The 15,486-nt window shown below is 38.2% G+C and overlaps 1 protein-coding gene across 2 annotated transcripts in view; it reads right to left on the reverse strand.

Annotated features, from left to right (window-relative positions):
- Positions 1–15,486, reverse strand: part of Argl (Argininosuccinate lyase) — a 350,034-nt gene that overhangs the window by 127,925 nt on the left and 206,623 nt on the right. For both annotated transcript variants that reach the window (XM_090392053.1, XM_090392054.1), the window contains exon 10: positions 3,522–3,584. In XM_090392053.1, the coding sequence (XP_090248179.1) occupies positions 3,522–3,584 (63 nt within the window). The remainder of the gene's footprint in view (positions 1–3,521; positions 3,585–15,486) is intronic.

The following is a 15,486-nucleotide window of genomic DNA, read 5'->3' on the forward strand; positions in this document are numbered from 1 at the left end:
CCCGAATTCCAATGCCAGGGTTCTTCAACACCTGTTCCTGCAGATTTGCGAGGAATTCTGCTGTACGAACGCAATCAGATCGTCTGCTAGGGATCTTTCTTCTTGCTACATCCTCGTAGTCACCATTGCAAGTCTCTAGTTCATGCCTGATTGTTTTTACTGTATTCAGGGAGCATTGGGCAGCAGTCGTAATATCCTTATTTTGATGGCGGGCACGAATCATCATGATACAAGTTATTCTCTTCCATGATTCAGGTGGGTTCCAGCTATCCATCCTTTCTGACATCTTGTATATGAATGAAGAAGGGTCCAAACTTTTAAATGAAGAGAAGTGTGTGTTAATACATGTAACTTACGGAAAAATATAATTAATTATAAATATGTCAAATTTATCCCGAACACCCTGTACTTGTAGAGGCTGTCTCTGTCTCCACCACTGAATTACACCAACTACAACTGAGTCCCATTCAGTGGTTGGGCAAAGGGCGAATCACCCCTGTAAAAATTATCTGGATTACAGAAACTGCAAATCTGGATGAACAAATGCTCCTGGTGACAGACGTGACTTGCAAGACCCCAGAAGATGGTTATCTAGCCTGGTCTCATGTAGATAACATATATATGACACACCAAGGGGAACCCTTCTTGTTGAAAGAGTCACTTATGAAGCCACAAAAATTTTTAAGATTGGATCATGAAATGTCAGAACACTGTACCAGATAGGAAAAACTAGGCAGGTAACAAATGAAATGGACAATTACAAGTTAGACATTTTAGGCATCATTGAACTTAGATGCACTGGTTTTGGTAGACCTATAACTAAAGACAACAAGACAATATTGTACTCCAGAACAGAGGAGAAACATGAAAAAGGAGTTGCACTAATATTGAACCCGAAAGTTACCAAAAGCCTGACGAAATGGGAACCAGTAAATGAAAGAATTATAAAAGCCAGGTTTTATTTCAAATTTATCCAACTTTCTATGGTGCAGGTTTATGCACTTACTAATGATGCAGATGAAGAATTAAAAGAATGTTTTTATGAACCACTCCAAAAGGTAATAAATCCTATTCCAAAGCATGATATGATAATACTCATTGGCGATCTTAATGCAAAAGTGGGTAAAAGATCATGTGCAGAAGAAGACTCCTTAGGTTTCGAGACTTGTAGAGGCTGTCTCTGTCTCCACCACTGAATTACACCAACTACAGCGATTGCAACTACACCAACACCATCTACCGCCGACCACCACAACTAGTATTTCCACAGACAATCACAAACATCCACGCCCACGACGGGATTCAAACCTGCAGCCTTTTTGTTGGAGACCAGATACGTTAGCGTATCTGCTCTCCAAAAATTTAACATTTTAGTGTATCAACGCCAAAATGTTAAAAGTTCGTCTTAACACAACTACTACCATATTACAAAGGGTATACAACAAAATATGGAAGAAAGAAAAAATTCCTCAACAATGAAAAGAAGAAGTAACTATAGAAATCCCCAATGACTTTGCTCACTGTGCAGAAGCTGTGGGTCTTCATATAAACAAGAAGAAAACCAAGGTCATGCGAATAAATGAAAAATCAAATAAAGAAATTAAGTTAAAAAAAATGAAACAATTGAAGATGTTGTTACTTTTACATACCGTGGATCAGTAATAAAAAAACAAGGTGGCACTGACGAAGACGTTTTACAAAGAATTGCTAAAGCACAAAATTGTTTCAGGTCATTAAATAAATCATGGAAAGCATCAAATATTGCAGTTAAAGTGAAAATTAATATATATAAATCTATTGTGCAAGCAGTACTGCTATATGGCTCTGAAACTTGGAAACTAACCAAGGGCACAAAGTAATAAATTGGACATTTTCCAAAACAAATGTTTAAGAAGAATTTTAAAAATCTTCTAGCCAAATACAATCACTAACTTTTAAAGAAAACCTTCTCCATGTCAATAGATGAAGAGATTCGCCTAAGAAGATAGAAATGGACCCGAATGCTCTAGAGGTAGCCCAAAATTAACTCGGAGAAGAATAATGGAATCCGAAATGAAGAAGGCAAGATGGGAGAGTTGGGCAGAAGCAAGAGCAGCTGCGAGGGACAGAGACAGATAGGTATGGTAAGACTTTATGATGATGATCAAGGTGGATGTTAAGTTATGCTAAACTGCAGGCACGAGGAACTTTATACATTCCAGGATATGCAAGAGGATGAACTTATTTTTTTATGAGAACAGATGAAGTTGACTAGCAGAATGAAAGGTTTCAAACTGATATGGAGATCATATTTAGAGAACTTTGGCTATTTTTTCTGATGTACCTTAAATATATGGGATGGGAATGATTTTTTTGTGATCCTGTGTGTTGGATGCAGATGGGATGAGACCCATGCAGTATTTGCACCTCATCCCATCTGCATCCATTTTAGAGAGACTGTAGCCACTGGCTTTTAAAAGTATTGCAAATGTCCTCAAGCTCAGTTTCAAGGGCTGTTCAAACAGCCCTGGCTTGATCAGAAAGTGTTTTGAGGATGCAATACTGTTGGGAAGGATAGTGGTGTGATTGTTTTGTATTTTTCTAACTTTCTTTTTCTGTGGTGAAGTTTATTTCAGGATGTTGGTTGTTACAATGCACTAAAATGTATCTAATGTATCTGGACCATGACGCCAAATACAAAACACATCATCAACACCATATATAGCCAAACTGCTAGTGACCAATGTGTCTGGACCATGAGGCGACATAGCAAACACATAATCAACAAGGTGCAGTTAAACTACTGGTTTAAGCATGGCTGTGTTGAATGCTTGGTTTTAAAAATGTTCCATATAGAATAAATTTAGTTTAATCCTTTATCCAAGTGTGAGCAAACAAAGTTTGCGCCTGAAAGTATCTTCAGGACTGGGGTAAGGTGGTACAACACCGGGCAACTCGCTGCAAAGGTGGAGCAAGCTACCAACACTCCTATCTCAGTATCTCCTATATCTCCTATAATGCAAAACACATCTCCTTGCGGATATGTCTAATGTTATGCATTAAGGGAAGGGCCACTACCCAGACTAGTTTCGACCTTTACTGAGGTCTCTTCAGTGGGAGCCAGGCCCAAGTGGAGATACCAGGCGGAAGCATTAGCAAGGTCATCTCTACCTATTAGTTATCTAGAAAGAGGGAACCCATTGCAGTCCCATCCAGCTGTTTGTATATTTTTCCTTTGCATAAGAAATAACCATGCATGGTGAATCTAAATAATTAAATTATTTTTTTGGGGGGGATGCAGCTTAATGAGGTCAAGAGTCTCTATTAAAGGTAAATTAGTGAATAAAGAAGTAATATCAAAACTGACCATGATGTCAGAATCTGTCAGGATTAGATTTCTTATTAATATTTTCAAGTGTAGAGAATTTTTAATAGATTAGGGAGAGTTGCTTGTTGAGTACAGAACTTTCCATAATCACTCAGCTTATACATCATACAATCACATAATTAGGTTCATCATATAGCCATTAAGTAAAACTTACCAATAAAATCTCTATCACTTACGCCATGGATACTGTTTTGAGTACATTTCGAGAATCCTAGTTCTAGTAAAAAAAAAATATAATTCCATTTAAAACTAAATCCACTGATACAAATGTCCATGTCAAGCATGCAGTGTATATATATATATATATATATATATATATATATATATATATATATATATATATATACACATACCTGGGGTACCAAGGAAAAGGGGCCCTGGTACCCCCAAAGAAAAAGGAAAAAAACACTAGAAAATTTTCCAAAAGTCTTTTCCTAATTAAAATTCATTTGTTTATTTATGTTGTGTCATGTCTTCTATTATTTCTATACTACTTATGAATTGGTGGTTACATAAGGTGGGAATACCCTATAGCTCTCGGGAATCACGGCCACTGTGAACACATGGCGAACAAAGTGTACTCAGGCGGACCGAGCGCTATTTCGTTTGCCCGAGCCGGGCCAGAGGAGAACATGGGTATCATGTATGGGTGATCACTGCAGATGCTCAGTCATGGGTGGTATGCAATGTGTAGTGTGTATTCTCAAATCATCTACTCAACTCCTCCCCCGCCGCCCCAAGATTAAATCCTAAGTGCACCACTCCCAGGTTGTGTGGCCGTTTTAGTCATTATTTATAATGACTAAAACGGAAGATGAGAAATTTTAGATCTTTATCCATCGTCACTCCAGGATCTACTATTAATCCCTTAGCCCATAACATATATATATATATATATATTATTATGAAATGCCTCATCATAAGGACTAGAGATGTATGAATGAAGATTGATTTACTCGATTGCTGTACATTTTTATCAAAAGATTGAATGACTAGAACCGAGAGAAATGAAAATAAAGTTTATTAGTACGACACAACTAGTTTCAGCTTGTATCAGACTTCGGCAGGTGCACATTAAAAAAGAAGAAATAACCAGTAAAAACACATGGAGGAAATAACTGTAAACAACACGGAAAGTTAGTGTATATATATTTCAACGTTGAAACGTTGAAGTCTGCGTATTCAAAATTGTTCCCTCCTAGTTATTTCTTCCTTTTTAATGTGCACCTGATGAAGGCTGATACAAGCTGAAACTAGTTGTGTCGTACTAATAAACTTTGTTTTCATTTCTCTCGGTTCTAATCATTCAATTCTTTTTATAAATATATATATACATATATATATATATATATAGACCAAAAACATGTTGGCAAGTGACTAAAAGAAATAAAGAATTTGTTCATGTGTTTCTTGGATACCTCAAGGTTGTAATCATTCGGAAAAATAGTACAGGGGGGAAGAGTGCTCCAAAGAGGAGAGGTGGAAGGAATGAAGGAGAAAGATGAGAAATTAATTCAATGTTTCCTTATGAAAAATTATGCAAACAACTACTGAGTTATAGTAAAACTTTAGTTTCATTATTATTATTATTATTGTTATTATTACCCTAAGACCCATGGAGTCAAATATTCATCTAGGAGGTCCCTTTGTCATACACAGCTCATCATACTACACCTTAAATATGTTCAAATTCTCTGCAGACATCACACTCTCAGGCAAGGCATTTCAGTCATTCACAACTCTGCATACAAAAAAATCTGCTTTTCACGCACTTGTTCACACCCTCCTTATATATATTCCAGGAATGACCTCTTGTTCTCCCCTGATCTCCCACCATTTTATGAAAAACTTCTTCAACATTGATCCTATAACAATTCTTTACTAACTTTTATATCACTCCTCTTCCTCCTATCTACTAGACTCTGTAAATTGCATCTTCTAAATGTTTCCTCATATTCAACATTCCAGAGATCAGAAACTACCTAAATCAATTGCCTCTGGACTCTTTCCAACATCTCTAAGTCATTTTGAAAAGCAGGTGACCAAATCTGTGCACAGTAGCGCATGGGTGGCATAATCAGAGCCTTATACAATGCCTCCTTATACTTCCTTACTCATACAAATCAGTGTCCTCTGCATCATTGTGTTGTGCTCACTGTTTTGTCAGTGTGTCCTTAGAATTTTAGATCTTTATCCACCATCACTCCAAGATCTCTTATTTACTGCACGTCCTACAATATATCCACACCAAGCATAAATTCTACATCCCATCTTTGTTTCCCAAATTTTAAAACTTTACATTTTGCAGCATTGACCTGGTATCTTCACTCCCATGCCTAGTCACTCAATTAATCAAGTCTTCTTATAAGGCCACAACTACGGAATGCATTGCCTGAGAGAGTGATTAGAGCAAGAATGATCAATGAGTGGTATGATAAACTTTGTGTTTCATAAGAACGACCTCCCATAATGAGTCTCTTGACTCCATGGAGACCTGGATAATAATAATAATAGTTCATCCCAAGTGTGTATCTTGGGATGAACTATTATTCATCCCAAGATACTACTGAATATCCCCATCCAAATCTTTCCCAATATAATTAACATACAGGTTAAACAGCAATGGTCCTAAAACAGACCCCTGAGGTACACCACTAGTGACTTTCATCTTTTGGGATACTGCTTCCCTACACACTAGTTGCTGATATCTATCAGATAGCCAATCTCTGTTCAAATGCACACTAGCGTAATATCCAATCCCATATGCTCTAGTTTGACTATCAACTTATCATATGGTAGCATTGTATCAAAAGCTTTTGCAAAATCAAAGTATACTACTGTGTATCCATCTCCTTTGTCCAATAAAGCCGTCTCCTAGTAAATCCATGCTGTCGATCAAAAATAATACCATTGTTGTCAACTCAGTTCTAGATTCTGGTTCTCACCAGCCTCTACAACACTTTAACCACAACAACTGACTGACACACACACACACACACACACACACACACACACACACACACACACACACACACACACACACACACACACACACACACACACACACACAGGTCTATAATTTGATACTTGAATTCTGTCACCTCCTGTATGAAGCAGCACAGTCTTGTCTTCCTTCCACTTTGAAACTTGACCTAGTGCAAGACTCATAAAACAAATATGTCAAGACAGATGCCAACTTCCTGGAACAATCCTAAATATGTGGTGATATATTAGCAAGTCACCCAGCCTTATTAACATCAAGTTTGCTCAATTCTCCACATGCTCACTTACAGTCAGTCTCTCCTCCCCATCATCAACTGCTCTCAATCTCTCCATGGTGTCACATTCACAAGAATGAAATAATTTTATGCACTGCTCATTAAATATTTCAACAGTTATTCTTCTACCATTTTCTCCAATCAATATAAGTTTTTCATAATCATTCTTTTTTTTTTGCTGGCTACATATTGAAAGAACTCCCTAGGATTCTTTTTGATTTCTTTAGGTAACTGCTGCTCATACTTTGCTTTTGCTACCTTTAACCTTACCAAGTTAACCTCTTTGCCTGTTCTTTATAATCCTCATGGAATTGATTATTACTACTCCTCTTATGCTGCCTCCATAATGCCTTTTTCCTGTATTGCCTGCTTAATCTCTTCGTTCATCCATTTCTCACCTACCTTATTTAACCTTCTAACCCTTGGAATACATTTAGACATTGCTTCTAATAGATGGTTCTTGAAAATCACCCAAGCTGCATTGATTTCCTTTTCAGTCCACTCCTCATTCCATGCTACACTTGCAAGCTGTCTTATGAGCTTCTTATAATCACCAGCTTTGTAGTTCATCATATAGCCTTTCCTCACGCTGCTCACAACCATCCAAGTAATCACTTCATGGTCAGTCTCACCAACTCTTTGGATGATCTGACACCTCATTTATAATAACATCCTCTGATGAGATGATCAAATTCAATGCCTTCACTCCCCATGTGCCCTGTGTTGCTGTTGCATACTGCCTGGGGTAGCTGTCCCTCAAAAACTCAAGAAACTCATTTTCCTTACTTCCAGTTGCTATCTCATCATCCATCTCTATATTACCACAATTAAAATTGACCATAATGATCACCTTTTTCTTATTTGCTTTTCTAATTTGAATATACATTTTATGGTCACTACCATCCACATTACCAGGTCTATAACAACATCCAACTAAGTATTTCATTCTGTTAACCTCTATTTCACATATATTCTATCACACATACCGCCTCAAAACCACTGGCACTATTTTCCAATTGCATCTCTACCTTGTATGGATATAACTCTTTCTCTATCATCATTAAAAATTGTTAACCAAATAGATAATAATAATAATAACAGACTAGTTTTGATGTGGTAAGGTTTTTTTCCCCTACCAGAGGTCAGGCTAATAGTTTTAATGGTTGACCAAATTAATGTAACTCTAGTATACCACATAGATAGTAATGTAACTTGTTTTTATTATTTATTATTATTACATGCCACCTCCAGGCAGTCCAAAGACTCATAGAGGTAGGGCATCTATTCTACAACTCTCTGCCACCACCACTCATTCTACCAACTAAAACTAACCACTAATATTTCCACAGACAATCACAACCATCCTTGCCCATGGTGGGATTCGAACCTGCGGCCTTTTGGCTGGAGAGTGGATATGCTAACCACTCGGCCAATAAGCCTGGCAGGTGTGAAAGTTGTGTGAAGGTTGAAACGTTGAGTAATTATTTTGGTTTTCTATAACACAGTAGTTGTTTCCATAATTTTTAATAATGAATGCTAATCACCATGCAGCCATGAAAGAAAGGAAAATAATTCAATGATTTATTTTAGCCAAACTATATATGGATGTGGATCAGCAACTGCTCATGGAAATACCTATGTAAAATAAATACCTATGTTAGATACCTATATGAAAAAGAGAGAATGCAGCAACTAACCAATTCAGACTGTGGAAAAGTGACTGGAAAGAGGGAGTCATCAATTAAGCAGGTTGCTCTCTTCTGAATATAATCAAGTATTCTGAGGAAGGTCCTGGGTGCACTATCCCAAAATGTGGTAGTGCACCCAGGGAACAATATTCAAAAATCAGGTGGATTTGAGCTTTATAAAGTGTCAGGAGTTCAGCAGGAGAGAAGAACTCTTTGGAATGAAAAATAATACCAAGCTTTTTGAAGGCAGAAGAAGCTATGGAGCTGCTGTGCTTATGTCATGATGTGATATATATGAAATTAATCCAAGAAGAGAAAACTGATCCTAGTTGTTGAGAAGGATATTGGCAAAAGTCATGGTCTTTTCTTCCTATATAAAAATAAGTAAGCATACAAAACAAATGATAAAAATATCAATAAAAATGGGAAAAAAATTCTTAGTCAGTTTATTTTTAAAAAAGTTTATTTTTCACTTGGTTTGAGTAAAATAAAATTAGTTAATCCTTTATCCAAGTGTGAGCAAACAAAGCTTGCGCCTGAAAGTATCTTCAGGACTGGGGTAAGGTGGTACAACACCAGGGTAACTCGTTGCAAAGGTGGAGCAAGCTACCAACACTCCTATATCAGTGTCTCCTATAATGCAAAACACATCTCCTTGCAGATATATCTAATGTTATGCATTAAGGGAAGGGCCACTACCCAGACTAGTTTCGACTTTTATTGAGGTCTCTTCAGTGGGAGCCAGGCCCAAGTGGAGATACCAGGCAGAAGCATTAGCAGGTCATCTCTACCTATAGGAGTTGCCAAATGGTGTGCCACCCTTTTTTAATAAATTACTCTGGATTTAGAGAAAGATGTTGAAAGTTTATTTTTCACTTGGTTAGAGTATAATAAAATTAGTTTAATCCTTTATGCAAGTGTGAGCAAACAAAGTTTGCACCTGAAAGTATCTTCAGGACTGGAGTAAGGTGGTACAACACCAGGGCAAATCGTTGCAAAGGTGGAGCAAGCTACCAACACTCCTATCTCAGTATCTCCGAAAATGCAAAACACATCTCCTTGCGGATATGTATGTTATGCATTAAGGGAAGGGCCACTACCCAGACTAGTTTCAACCTTTATTGAGGTCTCTTCAGTGGGAGATAGGAGTGTTGGTAGCTTGCTCCACCTTTGCAACAAGTTGTCCTGGTGTTGTACCACCTTACCCCAGTCCTGAAGATACTTTCAGGTGCAAACTTTGTTTGCTGACACTTGGATAAAGGATTAAACTAATTTTATTATACTCTAACCAAGTGAAAAATAAACTTTCAACATCTTTCTCTAAATCCAGAGTAATTTATTAAAAAAGGGTGGCACACCATTTGGCAACTCCTATAGGTAGAGATGACCTGCTCATGCTTCTGCCTGGTATCTCCACTTGGGCCTGGCTCCCACTGAAGAGACCTCAATAAAGGTCGAAACTAATCTGGGTAGTGGCCCTTCCCTTAATGCATAACATTAGACATATCCGCAAGGAGATGTGTTTTGCATTATAGGAGATATAGGAGATACTGAGATAGGAGTGTTGGTAGCTTGCTCCACCTTTCCAATGAGTTGCCCTGGTGTTGTACCAACTTACCCCAGTCCTGAAGATACTTTCAGGCGCAAACTTTGTTTGCTCACACTTGGATAAAGGATTAAACTATTTCATGGGTGGGAGCCACATAAAAGAAACAGGTATCAAGATTACTGAGTATTTTACTCGGTAATCTTGATATCAGTACTCTCTGGTGAAATTTCAGAGGAGGCACAATGTGAAGAGTTCATGGTATAGTGGGAGGAGATTTGTCTTGATCATCTGGGTAAGAGTTGGAGCAAAAAAGTATGCCTTTCTTAAAGAGATGTTACCATTGTACCATCTCTCTTACATCATCAGGATGTAAGAGAGATGGAAACATGGAATGACATAAGTTGCATCTCCTAGCCTTGGCAAAGAATCAGAAGGCTTTACTGGTATTTGAACAGGAAAGAGGCTTATTGCATTTGTCCTTATAAAGACATGCATGATTGATTTGTTCATGATTTTCTGCAGCTGTACCCAACTGTAGTATAAACTGAGTGAGAGGTTGGACTTGAGCCATTGGGAATATGCTGAGGACTGTGGCACAACTGTTGGTGAACCATAGCTTGGACAAGAGTCAAGGGCTTTGAGTAGAGAAGGGGGAAAGCACTCGTCCCAGCGAGAATAATTTCTGTTATTAGATCAGAGCAGGTCCCTATGATCAGAAGGGTGGAAGCAATTGGAATACAGAAGCAAGGCACAGAAATACCAAAGGTAATCCCATTTGGCATCAGTTAAGTTCCACAGGATCTGAGGCTGAGAATGATGAAAGGCAGAAAATGAAACACGGACAAGGTTATGATTGAATTTGTCAACAGGACAGTTATCACAACAGTATATTTGGAGGGAGAACATAATAAGAAAAGGTCTAGAGTGTCGGTAGAATGGTGAGAATTATCAGTAATTCTGGTGGGTTGGCAAATAATGTGTCACACTACTGATAGCAAACAGTTGAGCTTCTCTTCCAGCTTGACCTGAAAAGTTTGAGGAGGGAAACCAGTCTGAATTGTGAATCGTGGATGTTGAAATTACCCAGAAAGATTATATCACAATTGAGGTAATTAGATTGTATGTGATCCACTTTCAAAGAAAAATAGTCAAACAAGTCAGTGAAGTCATCAGAGTTAGGAGAACAGCAGAGACAGCAAATAAGGGCAACAACAAAGTGAAATAAAGGACAGTAGATCATATAAAGGAGATTCCCAGTCTGATAACCTTAGGCACAGGATATCAGATCTGACAAATTATTATTACTATTCCTGACACCTCAAAGGAGTCTGAAGACTCATCGCGGGAGGACACCTACATCTGTCTCAACCACTACACCGAACCTCTACTGCGAATCATCTCCATCAACGCCATCTACCGCCCACCTCCACCGTATGCAGGATGAAAAACCCGAGTTTCCGGGAGAAAAAACCCTGCTACCTCCATATGAGATTGGCTAACTCACCTTCGATTGAAAATTGTCCAGATAAAGATTCCTCCCGGCGCGACGAGAATCGAACTTAGGCCTATTCCAATCGAAGGGCCAATGTACCATCGTTCTTCCAATTGCACTATGGAGGTCATGCCCTTCTTACAAAAATCCTCACGAAAGAAGTAGTGAGGAAAATTGAGGTGAGATGTTGTTGCAGAGTATGCCAGTTGTGGTTTAGTAATGAATAACATATCCGTTTTGGATGTCTATATGTGGTTGTTGGCATTATTGATATTAGTGTTCAGACCTTGGATGTTGGTGAAGTTAATCTGGTAGTTTTTTAATACATGGAATTGTAGAGAGAGAGAGAGAGAGAGACACACACACACACTAGTATATATAGTTGCAAATTTTTTTAAACATTTTTGGTATTTTTGAGATTTTTGTGGTGACAATAGGAACTCTAGATTTTTCATGCTGTTTGTCATGGTAATGGATAAAATAACAGGAAAATTTATAGAGCAAAGGGCATGGACTTGAACAGCAAGGGTAAAGGACTTGAGGTCACCACTTCCACATGCAGAGTGCCCAGACTCCAATCCAAGGGTAACTCAGACAGTATCCCTGCAAGTTGCTATATTTGGACTCCCTCCAGACATAACTTGACAAAATAAGAAGCAGCAGGACTTATTTGTCAGTTGATCAGGAAACCTGAATAGTTACCGATAGGTCAGTCCCATGTACTATCTAACAGCTGGCCTGCAGAAACTTCCTTACTACTGTATCCTTAAATGGAAGAGGCACTGGCTCCCTAGTTAAGTATTTATGATGTGGAGAGCATGAACTGGGAGGCATCACCCATGCTGCATGTAGGCTGAAACTGGAAAACCTACTCTACCCTATGAAACATGGCAATGCTACTTAATGCCTCCAATAAGCAGGGCAGTAGTATTTCATCAGGCAATGAAGGACATCTACCAACTAGAGATCTTGTTGGCATTTTCTTCAACTAGGAAAGCATGCTTTAAGGATGCAATGCACAAGGATCTGAATAAACTATCTATAGGGAGAAATTTTAAGGCTGCACTAATCAACACAAATAACAGGATAACACAAATTAATACAAATAAGTATTACGTGGACACATTATCATAACAAAATCTGTGTACAGTAATCCAGATGTGATCATATCAAATGCTTATAAAGAGAGATAATAACCCTTTATCATTGCTTGCTAGTATTTTTCAGCCTCAAGAAGTGATCTTTTGTGCTATTCAGTGCTTTCCAGTTCACCATCATCCCTAAAACTCTGAATTCATCAATTCTTGCAGTACAGTCCAATCAAACACAACAATATGGAGTGGTAAAAACACTATACAACAGGGCTAAAATAATCTGTTCTAACGACATAGCCCTTAACACTGAACTAAATCACATCCTAAACACTTTCTCAGCCAATGGCTACCCCCCCCCCAAAAATCCAAAAAATATTAAAACCTACAAACCACAGCCCCCCCTCCTCCCCCCCTCCACAAAAAAGATCACTCTAAATCCATCATCATTCCCTACATCCGAGGCACCTCGGAAAAAATTACCAAAATTCTAAAAAAACATGACGTCACCTCCTGTTACAGACCTTACAGAAAATTGGCATCCCTTATCCGCTCTACCAAAGACCAACCACTTCCCCTAGACCTACCTGGTGTATACCAGGTCCCTTGCAGTTGTAAACTGTCGTACTTTGGCCAAACAGGCAGGACAGCGAATATCAGAATTTCTGAACACAAGGACTACATCCGGTTTTACAAATATAGCCATTCTGGTCTGGCAGACCATGCTCTGGATACTCGCCACAGAATACGGTGGAAGAAAGCAAAAATAATACACCGGAGCAAATATAAATTTGAAAGATTATTTATGGAATCAGCCTCTGCCCTAAGAAACTCACCAAACCTCAACAAATTTGGTTGTATGCGACTGCCCCAAATTTGGGAGGCATACATCAGCAGACCTTCAGCCCAACGGCCAAGAATGCCTACTTAGCCCACCAGAGGGCACTATCAGGACTTATAGGAGAAAGATAGCTTCATATCTTCATTTCCAGTTACTGTATTGTTAGGGCCTGTGTGCTCCTGCCTTTCTGTAAGTTCCTTTAGAAAATGGCAATGAGACACTGCCGAAATATCGGAAATATCTATTAAAGTATTATTTAATTTATATTCGTATCTACATTGTTTCAATTCCCTAAGTTATTTAGAAAAGTCCAATCAAAATCAAAATAATATATATATCCGTAAGGATACATGCTTTGCATTATGGGATGCTAAGGCAAGTGAAGTCATTAGCTTCTATATACGAGTTGCCTAGTCCTGAAAATACTTCAGGCACAAACTTTGTTTGCTTACGTAAACTTGGATAAAGGATTAAACCAAGAATATAATTTCTTGACATCTTTAATTTATAGTATAACAAAGTGGAAAAACTTCCAAAAATTGGATATTCCTCTTGAAAGCTCTGCAGATTAATGAATTCTTGATATCATTAATTTACAAATTATGCAACAGTAGTCCAAATACAGATTTGTGTGGCACACCACTGGTCACCTGCCTTTGCCATGATGCTACTGCATCATAGTACTCTGTGATGTCTATTTATCAAATATCCTCTAATCCACATCCCAAAATAATAATAATAATAAATTTAGTTTAATCCTTTATCCAAGTGAGAGCAAACAAAGTTTGCGGCTGAAAATATCTTCAAGGACTGAATATGGTGTTGTACTATCTTACCTGGGTAAGTAGTACAACACCAGGCAACTCGTAGCAAAGTTGGAGCAAGCTACCAACACTCCTAACCCAGTATCTCCCATAATGCAAACCACAACTCCTTGCAGATCCACATCCCAAAAGCCTCATAACCATGAAAATACTGTTGCATTTATTTAGATTTCCATGCAGTATTCTGTCAAATGCATATGCAAGAAATTGTACAAATATTTGTTGTTTCTTTATGCTTTGCTACACCCTGTCCAAAAAGAAATCGAACTTTTCGAAAATAGAAGAAACTAGTGGCTCCATCAGGTGTATCTTTTTGTTGTCAAAAGCAGCAACCTTCATTAGTGTTGTGTCACCTGTTTATGACATATGTTTCATTAGAAGCCGAGTTATAGCACCAGGAGTGACAGTGTATTTTGACGAATGATCGGTTATGCCAATATTCAGGAGAGTGACGAATTCTGGCTATCAATCACTTCAAAACTTCAAGATAAAACTCACCATTGACCGTTTGGCCAGGTAGAATGAATTCTTTGTATATAATGCCCTTGGAATCATAGAAACGAATCAGCATTGTCTTTACTTTTGACTTCTCCAAGCGACTTTTTTTTCAGATGCCCCTCTTCTGATGGTCTCCACTCAGCACTCTGGTGCTTTGTTTTGGGCTCATACTCAAAACATCATGTTTTGTCACCAATAACGATCGTTTCAAGAAAGTTTGAATCCTTATGAGCGGTTTTAATGAGGTCCTTGCAGTGTTCAATTCGATACATTTTTTGGTTGTCGGTCAACTTGTGGAGAACAAATCGTGAATTCAATTTACGAAGGCCCAAACTCTCGATCAAAATGTTGTGCACAGTTGACTTTGGAATCCCCAATTCATCTTCAATTAATCGCACGGACGATCTCGGGTTTTCTTTGATGAAATCATGCACTTTTTGCATGTTAACTTCGCTCAGTCCAGTTTTTGGACAGCCTGACATTTAGTCATCCTCAAGCGTCTCAACCACTTGGAAATCGCTTAAACCACTCGTAAACTTGAGTATGGGATAAGCATTCATCACCGTATGCTTTTTGAAGCATTCGATGCGTTTCGGTAAAACTTTTACCAAGTTTAACACAAAAGTCAATTGCAGTTCTCTGTTTGAAACTCATTTTCTGACCATCGTCAAAACACACTCACTCTTGGCACTATAACTTGGCTTCTAATGAACAAATGTCGTAAATAGTTGACACCACACTAAGGAAGGTTGCCGCTTTTGACAACAAAAAGATACAACAGGTCGCGCCACTAGTTTCTTCTATTTTGGAAAAGTTGGGTTTCTTTTTGGACAGAGGGTGTATTATTATCATAGCACC

This window comes from Typopeltis vanoorti, chromosome 4 (genome assembly GCF_054136105.1).
Source record: "Typopeltis vanoorti isolate ZY-2024b chromosome 4, IOZ_Tvanoo_1.0, whole genome shotgun sequence".
Classification (NCBI taxonomy): Eukaryota; Metazoa; Arthropoda; class Arachnida; order Uropygi; family Thelyphonidae; genus Typopeltis; species Typopeltis vanoorti.